Below are 14,587 nucleotides of genomic sequence, written 5' to 3' on the forward strand. Positions count from 1 at the left end.
TTTTCGGGTCATTTTCTGGTATTTTCCCTGGAAAACCATGAATTTCCCTCTTTCTAAGTCCCTCACTTCCAAAAGTTATAATTTTTCTTGTCCCCTCACTTTCATCTGACTATCACTTCAACCCATCAGTTTTTCCTGTGATGCCTCCAATTTCACCCCCTTTCTCTCCCAAATTCTTTCCTCAACAGTCACTTCATCCCTTTTGCTCATCGTCGTGATCAAGTCATGTTGGAGTTTTGAAACTTCGAGTGAGACAAGCGTGAAACCCTCATTTTTCTAGTCTTAAAGATTGCACCAGTGGTGTTAAGCAATGTGACGATGTCAATTAGATAGGTCAAATATTGAAGCTTATTGGTTACCATGACACAAAGAAATGAAATTGATAGTAATCTCAATCGCAACAGTCAACCACGAGAAAGCAAACCACAATCAAATAGTAACCAAAGAGAAATCTTTTTTTTTTTTTGGTTTTTGGATAAGTGAAGAGAAATCATTAAACATGACAATTTCTAGTAAAGTTGCGTAGCTCAGATATGTTCAAACTTTGCATTGTGTCGATGAAGCATAGGTGAAAGAAGAAAGAGAGAAAAACAAGAAGAAAAAGAAGAATTTATCAAGGTTCATTTTAATGTGTTTAAAGTGACGAAGAAGAAAAGGAAAATAGAGTGTGCACTGAAAAATAGAACTCTTGGTAACTGTGCATACATATGTATGTATTTTTATCCTTTCTTCTTCCAATAAAATCTGAATCTGATAATGCTCATCACCAAACTCGTTCTTACACGTTCTCACAAAGACTCTACCTAATGCCACTCCCTTTTGTCTTTGTTGTTTAAAATGTTGTTCACTGTACATTCTTGGCTTTCGTTTGTTTTATCTCTTTTGCTGATGGTAATGATACTTCTTTTTGAATTTTTTTCTCTTAAACTCTGTTCTACGGAAAATGGTTACCGTCTTCGGAGCTTTAGAGGTGACGAAGCTTCAAAAATCTCTGTCTTTTACATAGAATTGCGGGAAAAAAAAGGAACATCTAAAAGGTTGGTTGTACAACGTAGTGATATCTTATCTTTGTTAAATATTTAAGCTACAATTTCTTCTTCACACATACTCCAGCTTTCTGCTTTCTTTAAATCCTGTTCGGGGGTTTACGGAAGTTCTGAAGTTCAGTCTTCCTTTTACTGAAAGTTTCTCGGAAATCTATTTTCGACGGAAACAAACAGATTCCTGATGTTCTCTGCTACTTTTCTGTGGACAAAATAAACAGGTTTTAGTTTTTTTCATAATTCTTTTGCGTCCATGACTTTAAGTTTGATAGCCCCACAACATTATATTAACACTATTTACTGCCCTCATTTCTCGGCAACAATGGAGGAGGAAGCTTGTCATCCTAAATTATAATAATGCCCTCTTAGGAGCCTAAGTTTGCCTTTTTGTCCTGTTTCTAGCTGGGGCATTTATGTTGATTTCGTGACTTTATGGAGGTCCCCATGGAACCCAGTATTACGAGTCACGAACATGATATAACCGTGATATGCTTTTACTCTCTGGTTCAAGAAATTGGTTGTTGACCATTTCTTTCAGATTTCTCTTTTTGCTCTTCTTGATTATTACTTTTATTTACTTTTGTTTGGGTCACTTTCATTTTGGTTAATGAATCTTTTGCTTTTATGGCTTTAGGCATTGTGATGATAAGAGTAGTTGTTCTTCACGAAGCTATTTAATTTGTTCGTGTTCATCTGCATTGGATTCTGTTGTCTAAGCTTCTGATATTTTCAAATCTCTTATGAGTTGTAGCTAAAGATAAGTTTCTTTATATTCACTTTCTGCTCAGAAGGTTTCTCACTCACATTATGCAGACTCCCAAAACAAGGTAACCCCTGAGCTTCTTTGTTGTTATGTAGACTGAGGCAAGTAGTGAATTGTTATCTTATCTTACCATATATTGTAAATTTGGTTCCATGAATGTGCAAGGTGTACAGTGAAGTTCTCTGCTGGAAATTGATGACTGTTGTTTTTATGTGTTTATGTTTTAATTGCTTGAGCCTCTCCTTGATACTTGTTCTTTTTCACTCTTCAATTCTCAATAACTGATTTATTTTTCTCTCATTTCTCTGGAATTATCCGTCTATTACTGAGTGGTGAATTCATAATTTAACCAACTTTCATCAAGCTACCACTAGCATACTCGGTTTAAAGGGTCATGAACTGCAATATTTTTTTCTTCTTTCAGCATGAAAATAAAGATTAAGATATAGCCCTATCTCTTGCATTAACTAGAGGGTTTTCAGGGCAACCCTTGGTGGAACTTGCAGATGGAGTTATGGTAGCATGAAGGGCTGTGTACAATGACAAAACTAATTAAATTTTTGTCTGTTTTTATGATGGCTAATTTATTTTTTTATAATGATGTATAATCAACTTATTTTGTTGAAACATTCTCAGATTTGAACTTTGTTGGGATCTAAAGTTGTCATTTGAGTTTTCTTGTTGCTGTTGGCAATTGTAATGCTTTTGTTTTACCTGAACTTTGGTCCTTCTTTCTTTCACTATCTTTTTGGGATCTGTATTGATTGACTAAAATCCATTTTGTAGTTTAGACTCAATTGCATGACTTTTATGCCACAAATGGCTATCATAAACTATATGATAGAAAATCGATTTTCATGGGAATAATGGAAAAGCAATACTATGTACACTTAAAATGAATATCAAATTGGATACCACAGATGATATGTCACTATATGATTGATACATGATCATTGGTACTCAATTTGACACTCAAAGACACATAGTTTTGATTGTGGAATATTAGGATCATAACATGTTATGGTGACTAGATGAACAGGCTTCCTCTGTTTTCGAGAAAAGTATAATTTATGTACCAATTTCATGCCAAAAGTAGACTCTTAGCTGATTCCATCATTCATAAATGAATGGTATGTGACTTGTTTATGTGAGTCCTGTTATCTTTTTGTATTTTCTGATTATTTTCACATGATTTTGATTGTAGAAGTGGCTCTTCAGGAGTCCCACTGAAGGTCTCTTCTCAAGCTGCTCAGAAACTGAATACAAGTGCATTAGAGTCTAAGTCTGCATCTTCATCAAATCAAACTTGTAGGACGGCAAAAGAGAGAAGCCCGAAGGTTGTTGAACGCAGGACACCTAGAAGCCCAGTGACTGAGGTATATGTTATGAAATTAACACGCGGCGATTGTTACATAATCTGGAAACATTGCTGAATCTTCACATCGGTTTGTAATAGTATTTTAGCCCAAACATCAAGAATTTTGCATTTTAGAGGTGTCACTCAATGTTGCTTTCTTGGGCAAAAATTTAGGTCAACAATGACATTTTCAGTTCCTAGATCTAGTCTCCCATTGAAAGTTTTAACAGAGATAAATTTGTTGCATTCATTTTCTTTTAAAGACTGAGAAGTCAATTTTCTTCATTATAGTAGGTGAAATGTTTACTTCTCGTAGTTGAAAGTGGTTAAGAAAATGAAATGGTTTATTTCTTCATCCGATAGTGATCTTTCCCAGTTGTTTTATGCAGATTTAGAATATTTTTAGGCCATCTAGACATTTTGTTCTTTTCCCATATGTTTCTCATGTTATGTGATTTGATTGATGGGATTTGGCTGTACTGTCTTCCTTAGATTATGAATTATATTTAGCGTTGCTGAAGTAAGATCTAAGCTGTCATTTTTTTTTTAACTTTTTTCTCACCTGAAATGAACTTCAATGTCGCTGTTTTAGACTTTGAGGTTGATATGTTTGCATTGCTGGTTATATTATATTATTAAGCTGGTTATGGAATTTGCCGAATAATTCTAAGCGTTCTTCATTTTTTTTTTTTTTTTTTGGCTCCAGAGGAAGCGACCAAGCAGAATATCTGAATTGGAATCTCAGATTTCTCAACTTCAGGAGGATTTGAAGAAGGCAAAGGATCAGTTGAGTTCATCCGAGTCTTGCAAGAATCAAGCACAGCAAGATGCAGAGGATTCCAAGAGGCAATTGTTGGCTGTGTCTTCAAAGCTAGATGAATTCCAGAAGCAGCTTCTAGAGCTATCTGCATCTGAGGGAGCTCGCCTTAGTGAGCTTCAGAAGATATCACAAGAGCAGGATCAATCATGGCAGTCTGAGCTTGAGGGTGTGCAGAAGCAGCACTTGATCGACTCAGATGCCTTGACATCTGTCTTGAATGAGATTCAACATCTTAAGGCTCAGCTTGAAATGGTAGCTGAATCTGAGGATGCACAGACCAAACACTCAGAATCTGCACATGTGGAGCTTCAAAGCTTGAAAGGAAATCTGATAGAAACTCTTTCCCTCGTGGAGAACATGAAAAACCAGCTAAGGGACGGCAAAGAGTCAGAAATTCAGGCTGAACAATTGGCCAGTGAAACTCTGGTGCAACTTGGAACTGCTAAATCAACGGTAGAGGCTCTCAGGTCAGATGGTATGAAAGCCATTGAAGCATACAACTCCATTGCTTCAGAATTAGACCAGTCAAGAGCACGAGTAAACTTGTTAGAAGGGCTTGTTAGCAAACTTGAAGCAGACCAGAATAATGCTGGTAGAAACCCTTCTCAAAATTTTGTGGGTGTTCATGATCCAAAACAAGAAATAGAAGAAAACCGAAAGACCCTGGAATCAAAGCATCTTGAAGATGAGATTCATACTTTGAAGTCAGAGGTTGAACGGTTATGGTGTGCTCTAGAAATTAGTGAGTCCAACTTCCTTGAAGAACAAATCCAGAGCACAGTGCAGATAAAAAGTGCTTATGAGCTGGTGGAGCAGATAAAATCTGGGATAGGCCTAAGAATGGCTGAACTGGAAGCCGGGCTGAATAAAACAAAATCTGACATTGAAGAGTTGAAAGCAAACCAAATAGATAAGGAAACTGAATTGCAGGGAATTTCCGAGGAGAATGAGGACCTACGTATGAAACTCAAGAAAACCATATCGGGCCAAGGAGAATCTGAACTGGACAATGACTTTACGAAACTTAAGAAAGCTGTGTTAGATTTGAAGGCAAATTTAATGGATAAGGAGACACAACTACAGAATTTTTCTGAGGAGAATGAGATGCTGAAGCTGGAAATTAGCAAATGGGAAACGGACATGCATAAAGTGAATACTGAGGTGGATTCTGAAGTAGCTGCAGCTAGGGCTGCAGAGGAAGAGGCTCTCACGAAGCTTGGGCTTGCGATGGAGGAGGCAGATAAGAGTAACAGGAGGACTGCAAGAGTAACTGAGGAGCTTGAGGCAGCACAGGCAGCAAATTCTGAAGCGGAGGCAGAGTTGAGAAGGCTAAAAGTGCAGTCTGATCAATGGAGGAAGGCTGCAGAGGCAGCTGCTGCTCTGCTCTCAGGAGCAAACAATGGGACATTTGGCTCATTTGACAGCAACTATAACCATGTCACTGGAAAAATAAGCCCACCGTTGTCTGAATATATTGATGATGATCTGCTGAAGAAGAAGAATGGAAACATGCTTAAGAAAATCGGAGTGCTGTGGAAGAAACCACAGAAATAGAAACAACACAGCATGTAGAACATGTTCCCTACTTTCTTGTAGTGTTGCATTACCCTCAAGTTTTCTTTCACCAATCCTATCTAAATGGTCCATATTTGCTACTTTTGACAGATACTTCAATCCACCCAAACAGCTAATTTATTTTGTGATGAAGTGAAAATGGGCACTCTGCAAATATCCTTATTAGTAATCTTGTAACAGTACTTAGCTTATTGTACTTATTTCTTGGCCTAGTCATGGATGTTTTCTACTGTAGTAGTGCATAATGTATTAATATGCAAGAACTGGAGTTTCACATGCTTGGGATTGTAGAACATATGTATGTTTTCAGAAATCACAGCATCTAATGGGGGATTAAAACTGTACTTCAGTGCAGAAATAAGATGGATATTCCTCAGAAATAATTAATTTTAATTATACCGAAATGCAAGCTAATATGAATACGGGTTGAATATTATGTTTACATTTTAGAGCAAGACAAAGGGGCCTTGTACATCTCTCTACCGTATATTTAACAAGCCATGAAACTATGTATACAATTTTATATATAAATAATGATACATTATTATACAATTGAGTATTTTTTTTTTAATTTTTAACTATTAAATTATATGATGACATGTCATTATTTGTGCATATAACATTACTTCTAGTTTATTAGTTGAGAGTCTTTTAATTGACATAATAATAAATAAGTTAAAAATTTCATCATAAATACATATAAAATAACAATAAAACTATATGTACAAATAATATGTATAATTTTATATATAAATAATGACATATTATTATATAATTATGTATTATTTATTTTTAATTTTATTTTATTTAATCGTATGATAATATATTATTATTTATACATATTATTTATGTATATACTTCTCCTCGTAAACAAATTCGTAAAAGTGTTTTAGGCAATGGCCTCATTTAGACCCACTCAAGCTCATGAATTCATTATTGATTTGGAGCCTTTATAACTTGCAAAAACTTATCAAGTGACACATGGTATTTATCCTAAGAGAATTTTTTTAATTATAAATCTGGCCAAAAGACATTTCCCAGGCAGGGTTTGTTGAAATGACAAAATCCCACCAATTTTAAGTTAAAAAAAATTAAATTTTCATCCATTTTATACTTTCATTAGTGAATTCTGTTAATTAAACGAGTAGAAAAGTCATTTTGTATGTATTATTTTACTTATTCTTCCTTTTCATACTGACATATATTTGGGGTAAATTGTCATTTTCTTAATATATTAGAGTTGTTAAAAATTTTTATGAGGGTTTTTGATAATTTGAAAAATGTTTGAGGTGCTTTTAAAAATTTTAAAATTTTAATGTCCCTCAATAATTTCAAAAAGTAATAGTTATACTCTCAAAAACCTAACAAAATCTAACATTTTAAACTTAATTAGAGTCTTCATATTTTTAAGAGTTTAAATAATAAAATTTTAAATTAATAAAAATATATTAATAATTTGATATTTTTATTAAGTATTGATAATAGTTTTGTAATTTTAATTAAAAAAATAATCATTTATGAGAAAACCAAACAGAACTCAATAATGAAAGCAAAAGACGGTTAAATTTTTGGTTTTTTGAAACTGAAGGGGTTAGAATGTTTTTCATCAAATCTTGGTGGGACACAGTTATTTTGCACAAAAGTTTCTAAATATTAACTCCGTCAAAAGAACAAACAGGTCTCATTCATGGTGGGCTGCAACAGGCCCAAACAAACAACGACTACGAAATGTAAGGGGCGCTCTGCAAACGACTGAACAAGAGGCCTAAGGAACTTGTCGGCTTTTTAATAAATCCAAAAATTAGGGTTTTTGACATGGTGATCGCGGCTTTAGTAGTATTTTCTTACTGCAGCTCTCAACGGCTCAACCTTTCAAGCTTTTTCGTCAGAGTCGCATAGGCTTCATCATACAGCAACCATGGGGTAAGGATTTTTGCTTAACCCGTTTTCAACTTTGCGGGAACAATTGTTTATTTTCCTTATATGTCTGTTTATGGAAAATAGAGAGCCTGTGAATTTTGTGTTTATTGTAACATCTAACATATTTTTATATTTTGATACTAGACTTGTTTGATGAGTGTGTATGAATGAAAACATCAAATTACTATGGCGGGTTAATATTTGCTACACTTGATGGGGTGCTCTTAACTCCATTTGATGATTCTTATCCAACAATATCTCTGAGGCCGCTTTGTACTTTTAATTTTATCTATTTTTTAATGCATATCAAAAGTCAGAATTAGGGAAAAGACTTGTTTAGGTTTGGTCATTAGGGGTTGAAGGCAGTGTTCAAGATGTTCATGTGTGTTATATAAGGGAAGATGATTCATTTTGGATTTGATTAATTCCTGTGTTTGAATAAACAAAAGAAAAAGAAAACTAAGTGTGTCATATAGGGAAATTTGGCATTCATTTTTCATATTGGATGGATAAACTGTTTGCAGGAAGACACGCGGAATGGGAGCTGGTCGCAAGTTGAAGACCCACCGGAGAAACCAAAGGTGGGCTGATAAGGCATATAAAAAGTCCAACCTCGGCAATGAGTGGAAGAAGCCATTTGCTGGCTCCTCTCACGCCAAAGGCATTGTTCTTGAGAAAATGTAGGGTGAAATCTCTTGGTCACGTAGTATATCATGCTTTAAAGTTATAGTTTTTTTACATAATCGGTGACAGTACTTTGGCTGGCTGAGTATTGCAGTGGTATTGAAGCAAAACAACCAAATTCTGCTATTAGAAAATGTGCAAGAGTCCAGCTAATTAAGAATGGAAAGAAGATTGCAGCTTTTGTTCCAAATGATGGTTGTTTGAACTACATTGAAGAAAATGTAAGAATTGTTTGGGATTTAATGTAACTTTGGGTTCGAAAGTTGAAAGCAAGTCGATTTCTTAAGCCACATTATGATGTTTCTTGTATGGTTGGTATCCAGGACGAAGTGCTAATTGCAGGATTCGGTCGTAAGGGGCATGCTGTTGGAGATATTCCTGGGGTCAGATTTAAGGTTGTAAAAGTTTCAGGTGTGTCTCTTCTAGCCCTCTTCAAAGAGAAGAAGGAGAAACCAAGGTCATGAACATTCACGTCAAATTTGAGTAGTTTATTTCCCCAAATCCCTATCAATTTTTCCCTTTTACATTTTATATGTACTGCCTTAAAGTGAATATTTTCGAATTTGATCTTTTCGTTTATGTGAGTGGCTTCTTGAAAGATGATTTTTGGTATTAGAGAATTTTGTTTAATGAAGATTTATGTTTCTCCTGTTTGAGATGAAAAATCTTTATTTTCTTTTTCTTTTTTTTCTTTTGATGACTGGGAAACCCGATCTGACTTCATCGGATAGGTAAGTCTCCAGGCGAAGTTGTTCTCCTATTCGAGATGAAATTTTTTTTTAATGATCGGAGAACCCAACTTGACTTTATAAGACAGATAAATCTTGACATATAGTGACTGGACTCATAAACACTGCACCGAATAATTTAGGGTTTCATTTTATTGTAGCACTTTATTATTCAATCCAAAATTAAACAGTACAACTTCTTCACATGTAAGAGAGATCATGTTAGTCGAATTTTGGGTTTTCACAAGAGGTCTTGTCGTTTAAGCATTCAAACTAACCCTTAGTGTCTTATTTTGTTTTTGTTGCTTAGTATTGGAGCAAAAGCTTACCCCGGGGTCTTATTTTGTTTTTGTTGCTTAGTATTGGAGCTACCGTTTTGACCCCCAAATGACTAAATTGCAGATATGGTTGGTGGCATTTGTTTTCAATACTGTAAATTGTAATGTATTGCTGTCAGTACAGTTCAATTTTATACAGTGTAATCTAATATGGTCAATTAAGTTTAATATGATGTTAGTAATGCTTTGTATACGCTTTTTTAATATACAATCGGATACATAGATGATATGTCATCATTTGATTGAGTTTTATTTATTTTTAATTTAAAATAATTTAATTATATGATAACACGTTATCTGTATACCTAATTATATACTAAAAAATATGTACACATCGTTTTATTATTTCACTAAGATTATATCACAATTACCTTATAATTTAGATAAAATGAATATTTAAATAAAAGAAAATATTTCAAAAATTATCAAAAATTAGAGTTAGATTGTGTAATAATTAAAACAAAAATATAAAATACAATAGAGGGTACAGATATAAAATTTGTTCTATTAATTTTATTAAGGTTAAATTTATATAAAATAAAAATAAGGATTATTAATCATATTAGATGGGAGCAGTAGTCACTTCTCAAACTTGAAATTGATAACAAAAATGTTTTTGAGAAGTGTCTTTTTAGGGGTGGATATAAACCGAGTTGAATTTAAACACTTTTTTATTCGAATTTAGTTTAATTGAAAAATAATTCGGTTTGAATTAGTTGAGTCAACATTAAAGGTGGTTCGAGTTCAATTTGAATAAAAATGATTCAATTCGAGTTTGATTTGAATTTATAGTTTAAATCTATGATTCGAATATATGGTTCAGATTTATGGTTCGAATTAGTAATTCATTGACCAAACAACGTCATTCAACAATTACTTAACGTAATTCAAATCGAATCACGAGTCAAGTTCGAACTAAATCAAACTATTTACCTGGCTTGTAAGTCAAACCTAGTTGAATTCTCTTTAATTCGAATTATGTTAGTTTTCAAACCAGTTGAATTTCCTAACTCAAACTTGATTCAAATTTGAATTATAAGAATTCTAGTTGAGTCGAATTAAACCGAGCCTGAGTCAGTGTGGTTCGGGTCCAACACTATGCTTAAGTTGGATTTTGATTTACCAACCTGTTGGCCCACCTTTTCAAGGGTAAATTTGTCCTTTTAAGTAGAAAAGCTTCTGACTCTATTTGTCAAGCTTCTCATCACTGCCTTATACAATATCTCGAAACAATTAAGAATTGAAAATTTCAAATTGATCATTTGATTGACAAATCTATTCTGTTCTCTCAACGTGAAATTCAAAATTTACAGCTATTTATCATATTCAAATGCTAAAAGAAGATTTTACGAGCCCCACTTTTCAATTAAGAATGTGGAATCTTATGACTTAACAATTTTATATTAACTTTGGAAATTTTCATCAAAGATTTTGTCTAATTATATACCAATCTTTTAGAAAATGTTAGATTCGAATTGATTTAGTTTGAGTTTGACTCACTATTTGAATGAAGTAAGTCGAATTCGAATTGAAGTAATTTCAATTTATCAAATTTAAACCTATCTTGAGATCAACGTTGGCATCAGAGATTGTCTCATTGACAATGACTTTTCTTTATCTCCAATACTCCTTCTCTACTGATTCTTCTTCTTCTTCTTCTTTAGCTTGGTTTGAAGCTAGTCATTTTAGATTCCAATGGAGCACTAATTGACCCTTATTAAAATTTAAGTTAACTCAAGTTCACCTTTATTTTTTAAACATTTATATAAACCTAAAAAAGGTAGTGATGTTTCAATAAATTTATCAAAAAGCAAAATTTAATATTGATCGTTTTCTTGGAAGGCTAGAATAATATTTAAATTGATTACAGAACAATTTATATTTAACAAGAAATTTCATCCGAATCGAATCGTTTCTTTAAAACTTAACAAACCGAATAAGTTAAAGTTTAAATCTAGTAACCGATTCCATAATCACTAAATTAAATAAATTAAAAATATTATTTTGATATGCCACTTAGAAAGACTTGAATCCAAACTTCCCATCTTGAAAGCTCACCTATTTACCATCCAAACCATTGCTTGGGTGATTACTGAACAATTAGTCATGCCCAAATTTTTTAACTTGGATTTGGTGAGAGGAGAGAGGCAAAAGTCCATCCCGAAATTGGTGCTCATGCCACACAGAATTTCCAATACTTGTATAGAAGGAAATCCCAACGAACCCATTATCATATGATTATTATTAATCCTAAGAATCAACATCAAAATAAGAAGCAATCATGTAGAATATATTGAAAACACCAAAAGAAAATTCCAAATTTCACTGCAAACAAATCCAACAACAGTTTGAGAATTTCAGAGAGTTCAGAATGCATAAACCATGAAACATCACTCTCACTCATTCACTCTTTTCTCAAAGATAGTACATTTCATGTTATATCACTTCACTTCTTTGCCTAGCAAATCTCATATCTCCTATAGAGCCTATAGTTTATACTAGAAAACAAAAAAATTTAATTAAAAAACAAATGGGAAATGAAAATGAAGTGGAGATCTGATAAAACAAGAATTTCTATGCCTTGTTTGTTTTCACATTAAAGGGCTATTAACCAGTCCATGCCAAGTTGAATTGAGTCCATTCCAGCTTTCTTTTGCTAAATCAATTTCACCACCCATGTTCCCATGATGATGATCTGCATTAAGCTGCTGCCATGGAAATCCCCACAGAACCCTAGAATTTTCACTTTCTCTGTTATAGCAAGGCTCTTGTTTCATTGTTGTGACTGTCACAGCTGTTGTTGTTGCATTAGTACTTGCCATTTCTGGATATGGCAGCAACATTTCCCCGCTGAAGCCAACACCACCAACATTATTGTTATCTACATCTCCCATACTTTGGCCATTCCCAAACCCGTAATACAGATTCTGATAATTGTTCTGGGTTTCGAGAAATCCACTCCTGAGAGCATCAAGGAAGGCTGGAGATGAAGCACAAGAGTTGTTAATATTAGGGTTTCCAAGAATGGTATCAGTGCAATGGGTGTTTGTGGGATTGCCCAAAATAGAAAAATCAGGCTCATCAAACCCTAATTGCCCACTGGCTTGTTTTTGGAGGCGAGCAAATGCAAGAGTGAGGTCGTTTGAGTCATAACTGAGATTGGTGAGAGGGTTGGTGATGGGAGAAGTGATAGATTGTTCTTGGGATCTCTTTGATGATGATGATGATGATGATCGTTTGTTCTTCCTGCAGCCTCCACCCACTGGAACATTCCTCAGAGTGCCGCCTTTGGTCCAGTACCTTCTGCAAGATTTGCAGAAGTATCTGGGTTGAGTGAGGCTGTAGTTGTTGTAGTAGCAAAATTTTGTGTTGGTTGAATCACACCTTGGACATTTTAGAGCTTGCTCCGGTTGAGGCCTTGGCTTCCTTTCTTGTTGTGCTTTTGAACAAGCCAACATGTTCTCCAGTGAATGAGAGGCCATTTCCTGAATGAATCAATAACAATTCAACTTGCATTAGATCAAAGAAATGCCATAAATTAATCTCATTTAGTGGTTTATTTTATACATACACAAAAAACAAACCAAAACAAGCTAGTAGACTTGAAATTCGTTTTCAATTTTTACGCTGATGTTAGACTTGAAATCACAAACGAAAATTTCAACACAAATCTCAAAATTTTCTTTTTCTTTGTCAAAAATTTGTTCTCCCTTTATAGACGCCAAAGTAAGTAACAATAATAACTCCATTATAACAAAATAACACATCTTTCCCAATTAAACCCAGAATCCCAAAGCACCAAGTAAGTTAAAAAGAACTATAAAAAGGAAAAAAGGAAGAAGAAGAAAAAACAAAAGGTAAAGTTGTTAACAAAGAAATGAAAACTAGTAATCTCATATATTTCCTACTTGGTGTTGTCCATTTGAGGCATCCATCCATGCAACAATACAAATCACACACTCTTCAAACTCAGAATTTTGCGCTGATATAAACTGATAGAGAGAGAGATAGATAAAAGAAAAAGAACGAGTAAGCTAGAAGAGAAATATTGATTGAAGATTCATGCAAAGGAAAGTCAAGAAAATAAGGGGAGAGCTGTAAATATATATATAAAGGCAAGGGGAGGAGGTGAGAATATGCTTGCATAGAAAGAGAAGAGAGTAAAGGAGTGGTTAACGATGAGATTTCGTACGAGTAGATCGAGGATATTTTCTCCTCAGAAAATTCCAGTTCTTCTCTCTCTTATTTCTGCAACTAAACGAAACGGATTCATGTTTGGCTTACTTAGCCACCTCCGTAGCTTATCCCCTCTATTGTGGGTCCCTTTATCGCCTGGAAGCAACTATGTTTGGCCCTCGCCTTTGTGGTCCCTACCTTCTCCCTTGTGTTCCACGAATATGGAAAAAATTATGTACGAAATTTATTTTACTTATAAAATTTTATATATATACTAATTTTGAATATATAAATTAATATATATATATATATTATAATTAAATATTATTTTATTTTTAATTTAAATTAACTTAATTATATGATAATATATATAAATATGTATTTATTTATATATTTAAAATAAATATAAATAATTTTATTATATATATATAAAATTTATTTATATAAATTGAAATAATAGTTTATAATTAAGAATATAATTATATATTTTTTCTCTTATTTAAAAATTACTCAATTAAATATTATCATTTTAATTTGTATGAATAAATTATTTTATATATATATATATATATATATATATAATTATACACTTTTAATTTTATATCACACAGATAACATAATGTTTGCAGTTGAGGACAAAAAAGCTCGTCAACATACTGTATAAAACATAAGATAAAGGAGCATCGTGACACAATTTTCAAAATTTGAAGGACTTTTTTATAAAAATATGAAAGAAGTTGTTCAAAATTTGAAGGTCTTTAAAAAACAGGAAGATAATTTATGGTATTTTTCCTAAATAAAATGTATTATAGTATGAATCAACCCACCCTGGATTTTGCTTTAATGCTATTCTTTGTGTCACACATCTCCCACACCGTCTGTGGTCCATTTGAGAACATTTTTTTTTCTCACTTGTTAATATCACCAAACTTCTTTTGATAAATTTTGATGTTCAATCAGAACAATTTTTGGATGTTTGGTTTAATCCAACAGAGCATTCATTATTTAGACCCTCTTATTTTTTTGCCAAATAAATAAAGGACCGATGGACAAGCCATTTTAATTTGTATGGAAATGGATTGATAATTTGTATTTCATAAAGAGAAAAGAAATATAATCAGCCATGTGGGTAGGGTATCTAAATGGTCACATCATGGTGCTCATCAAGGTCGGGCATCAATTT

General features: G+C 33.3%; 3 protein-coding genes across 5 annotated transcripts; 2 read left to right on the plus strand and 1 right to left on the minus strand.

Annotated features, from left to right (window-relative positions):
* Window positions 1-748: 748 nt before the first annotated feature.
* On the plus strand, window positions 749-5,834 carry LOC123206833 (interactor of constitutive active ROPs 3-like). Of its 2 annotated transcripts, none has more exons than XM_044624090.1 (3): window positions 749-1,037; window positions 3,011-3,182; window positions 3,870-5,834. In XM_044624090.1, exons 1-3 carry the CDS (start codon window positions 838-840, stop codon window positions 5,535-5,537), a joined length of 2,040 nt encoding a protein of 679 aa, XP_044480025.1. In that variant the 5' UTR covers window positions 749-837; the 3' UTR covers window positions 5,538-5,834. The 2 variants fall into 2 exon arrangements, with proteins under 2 accessions (XP_044480025.1, XP_044480026.1); XM_044624091.1 differs by lacking the exon at window positions 749-1,037 and adding an exon at window positions 1,065-1,870.
* Window positions 5,835-7,336: 1,502 nt separating this feature from the next.
* Window positions 7,337-8,827, plus strand: LOC123206839 (40S ribosomal protein S23). The gene is made up of 4 exons (XM_044624097.1): window positions 7,337-7,481; window positions 8,003-8,158; window positions 8,257-8,383; window positions 8,486-8,827. Exons 1-4 carry the CDS (start codon window positions 7,477-7,479, stop codon window positions 8,624-8,626), a joined length of 429 nt encoding a protein of 142 aa, XP_044480032.1. The 5' UTR covers window positions 7,337-7,476; the 3' UTR covers window positions 8,627-8,827.
* A 2,694-nt stretch (window positions 8,828-11,521) lies between these two features.
* LOC123206837 (dof zinc finger protein DOF2.1-like) lies at window positions 11,522-13,496 on the minus strand. Of its 2 annotated transcripts, none has more exons than XM_044624095.1 (2): window positions 13,137-13,496; window positions 11,522-12,713 (listed from the first exon to the last, which is right to left on the minus strand). In XM_044624095.1, exons 1-2 carry the CDS (start codon window positions 13,161-13,163, stop codon window positions 11,820-11,822), a joined length of 921 nt encoding a protein of 306 aa, XP_044480030.1. In that variant the 5' UTR covers window positions 13,164-13,496; the 3' UTR covers window positions 11,522-11,819. The 2 variants fall into 2 exon arrangements, with proteins under 2 accessions (XP_044480030.1, XP_044480029.1); XM_044624094.1 differs by having other exon boundaries at window positions 13,128-13,496.
* Window positions 13,497-14,587: the final 1,091 nt, after the last annotated feature.

This window comes from Mangifera indica, unplaced genomic scaffold, assembly GCF_011075055.1.
Source record: "Mangifera indica cultivar Alphonso unplaced genomic scaffold, CATAS_Mindica_2.1 Un_0051, whole genome shotgun sequence".
NCBI classification, from domain to species: Eukaryota; Viridiplantae; Streptophyta; class Magnoliopsida; order Sapindales; family Anacardiaceae; genus Mangifera; species Mangifera indica.

Excerpts from the sequence above, each read along its gene's own strand:
- LOC123206833 (XM_044624090.1), top strand. The coding sequence starts at position 838 with ATGTTGTTCACTGTACATTCTTGGCTTTCGTTTGTTTTATCTCTTTTG. Across the intron at positions 1,038-3,010 it reads AAAAAAGGAACATCTAAAAG|AAGTGGCTCTTCAGGAGTCC; the intron begins GTTGGTTGTACA and ends TTTTGATTGTAG. Across the intron at positions 3,183-3,869 it reads CTAGAAGCCCAGTGACTGAG|AGGAAGCGACCAAGCAGAAT; the intron begins GTATATGTTATG and ends TTTTGGCTCCAG.
- LOC123206839 (XM_044624097.1), top strand. Across the intron at positions 8,159-8,256 it reads GGCATTGTTCTTGAGAAAAT|TGGTATTGAAGCAAAACAAC; the intron begins GTAGGGTGAAAT and ends TGAGTATTGCAG. Across the intron at positions 8,384-8,485 it reads TGAACTACATTGAAGAAAAT|GACGAAGTGCTAATTGCAGG; the intron begins GTAAGAATTGTT and ends GTTGGTATCCAG.
- LOC123206837 (XM_044624094.1), bottom strand. The coding sequence starts at position 13,163 with ATGGATGCCTCAAATGGACAACACCAAGTAGGAAAT. Across the intron at positions 12,714-13,127 it reads GACAACACCAAGTAGGAAAT|GAAATGGCCTCTCATTCACT; the intron begins ATATGAGATTAC and ends TGATTCATTCAG.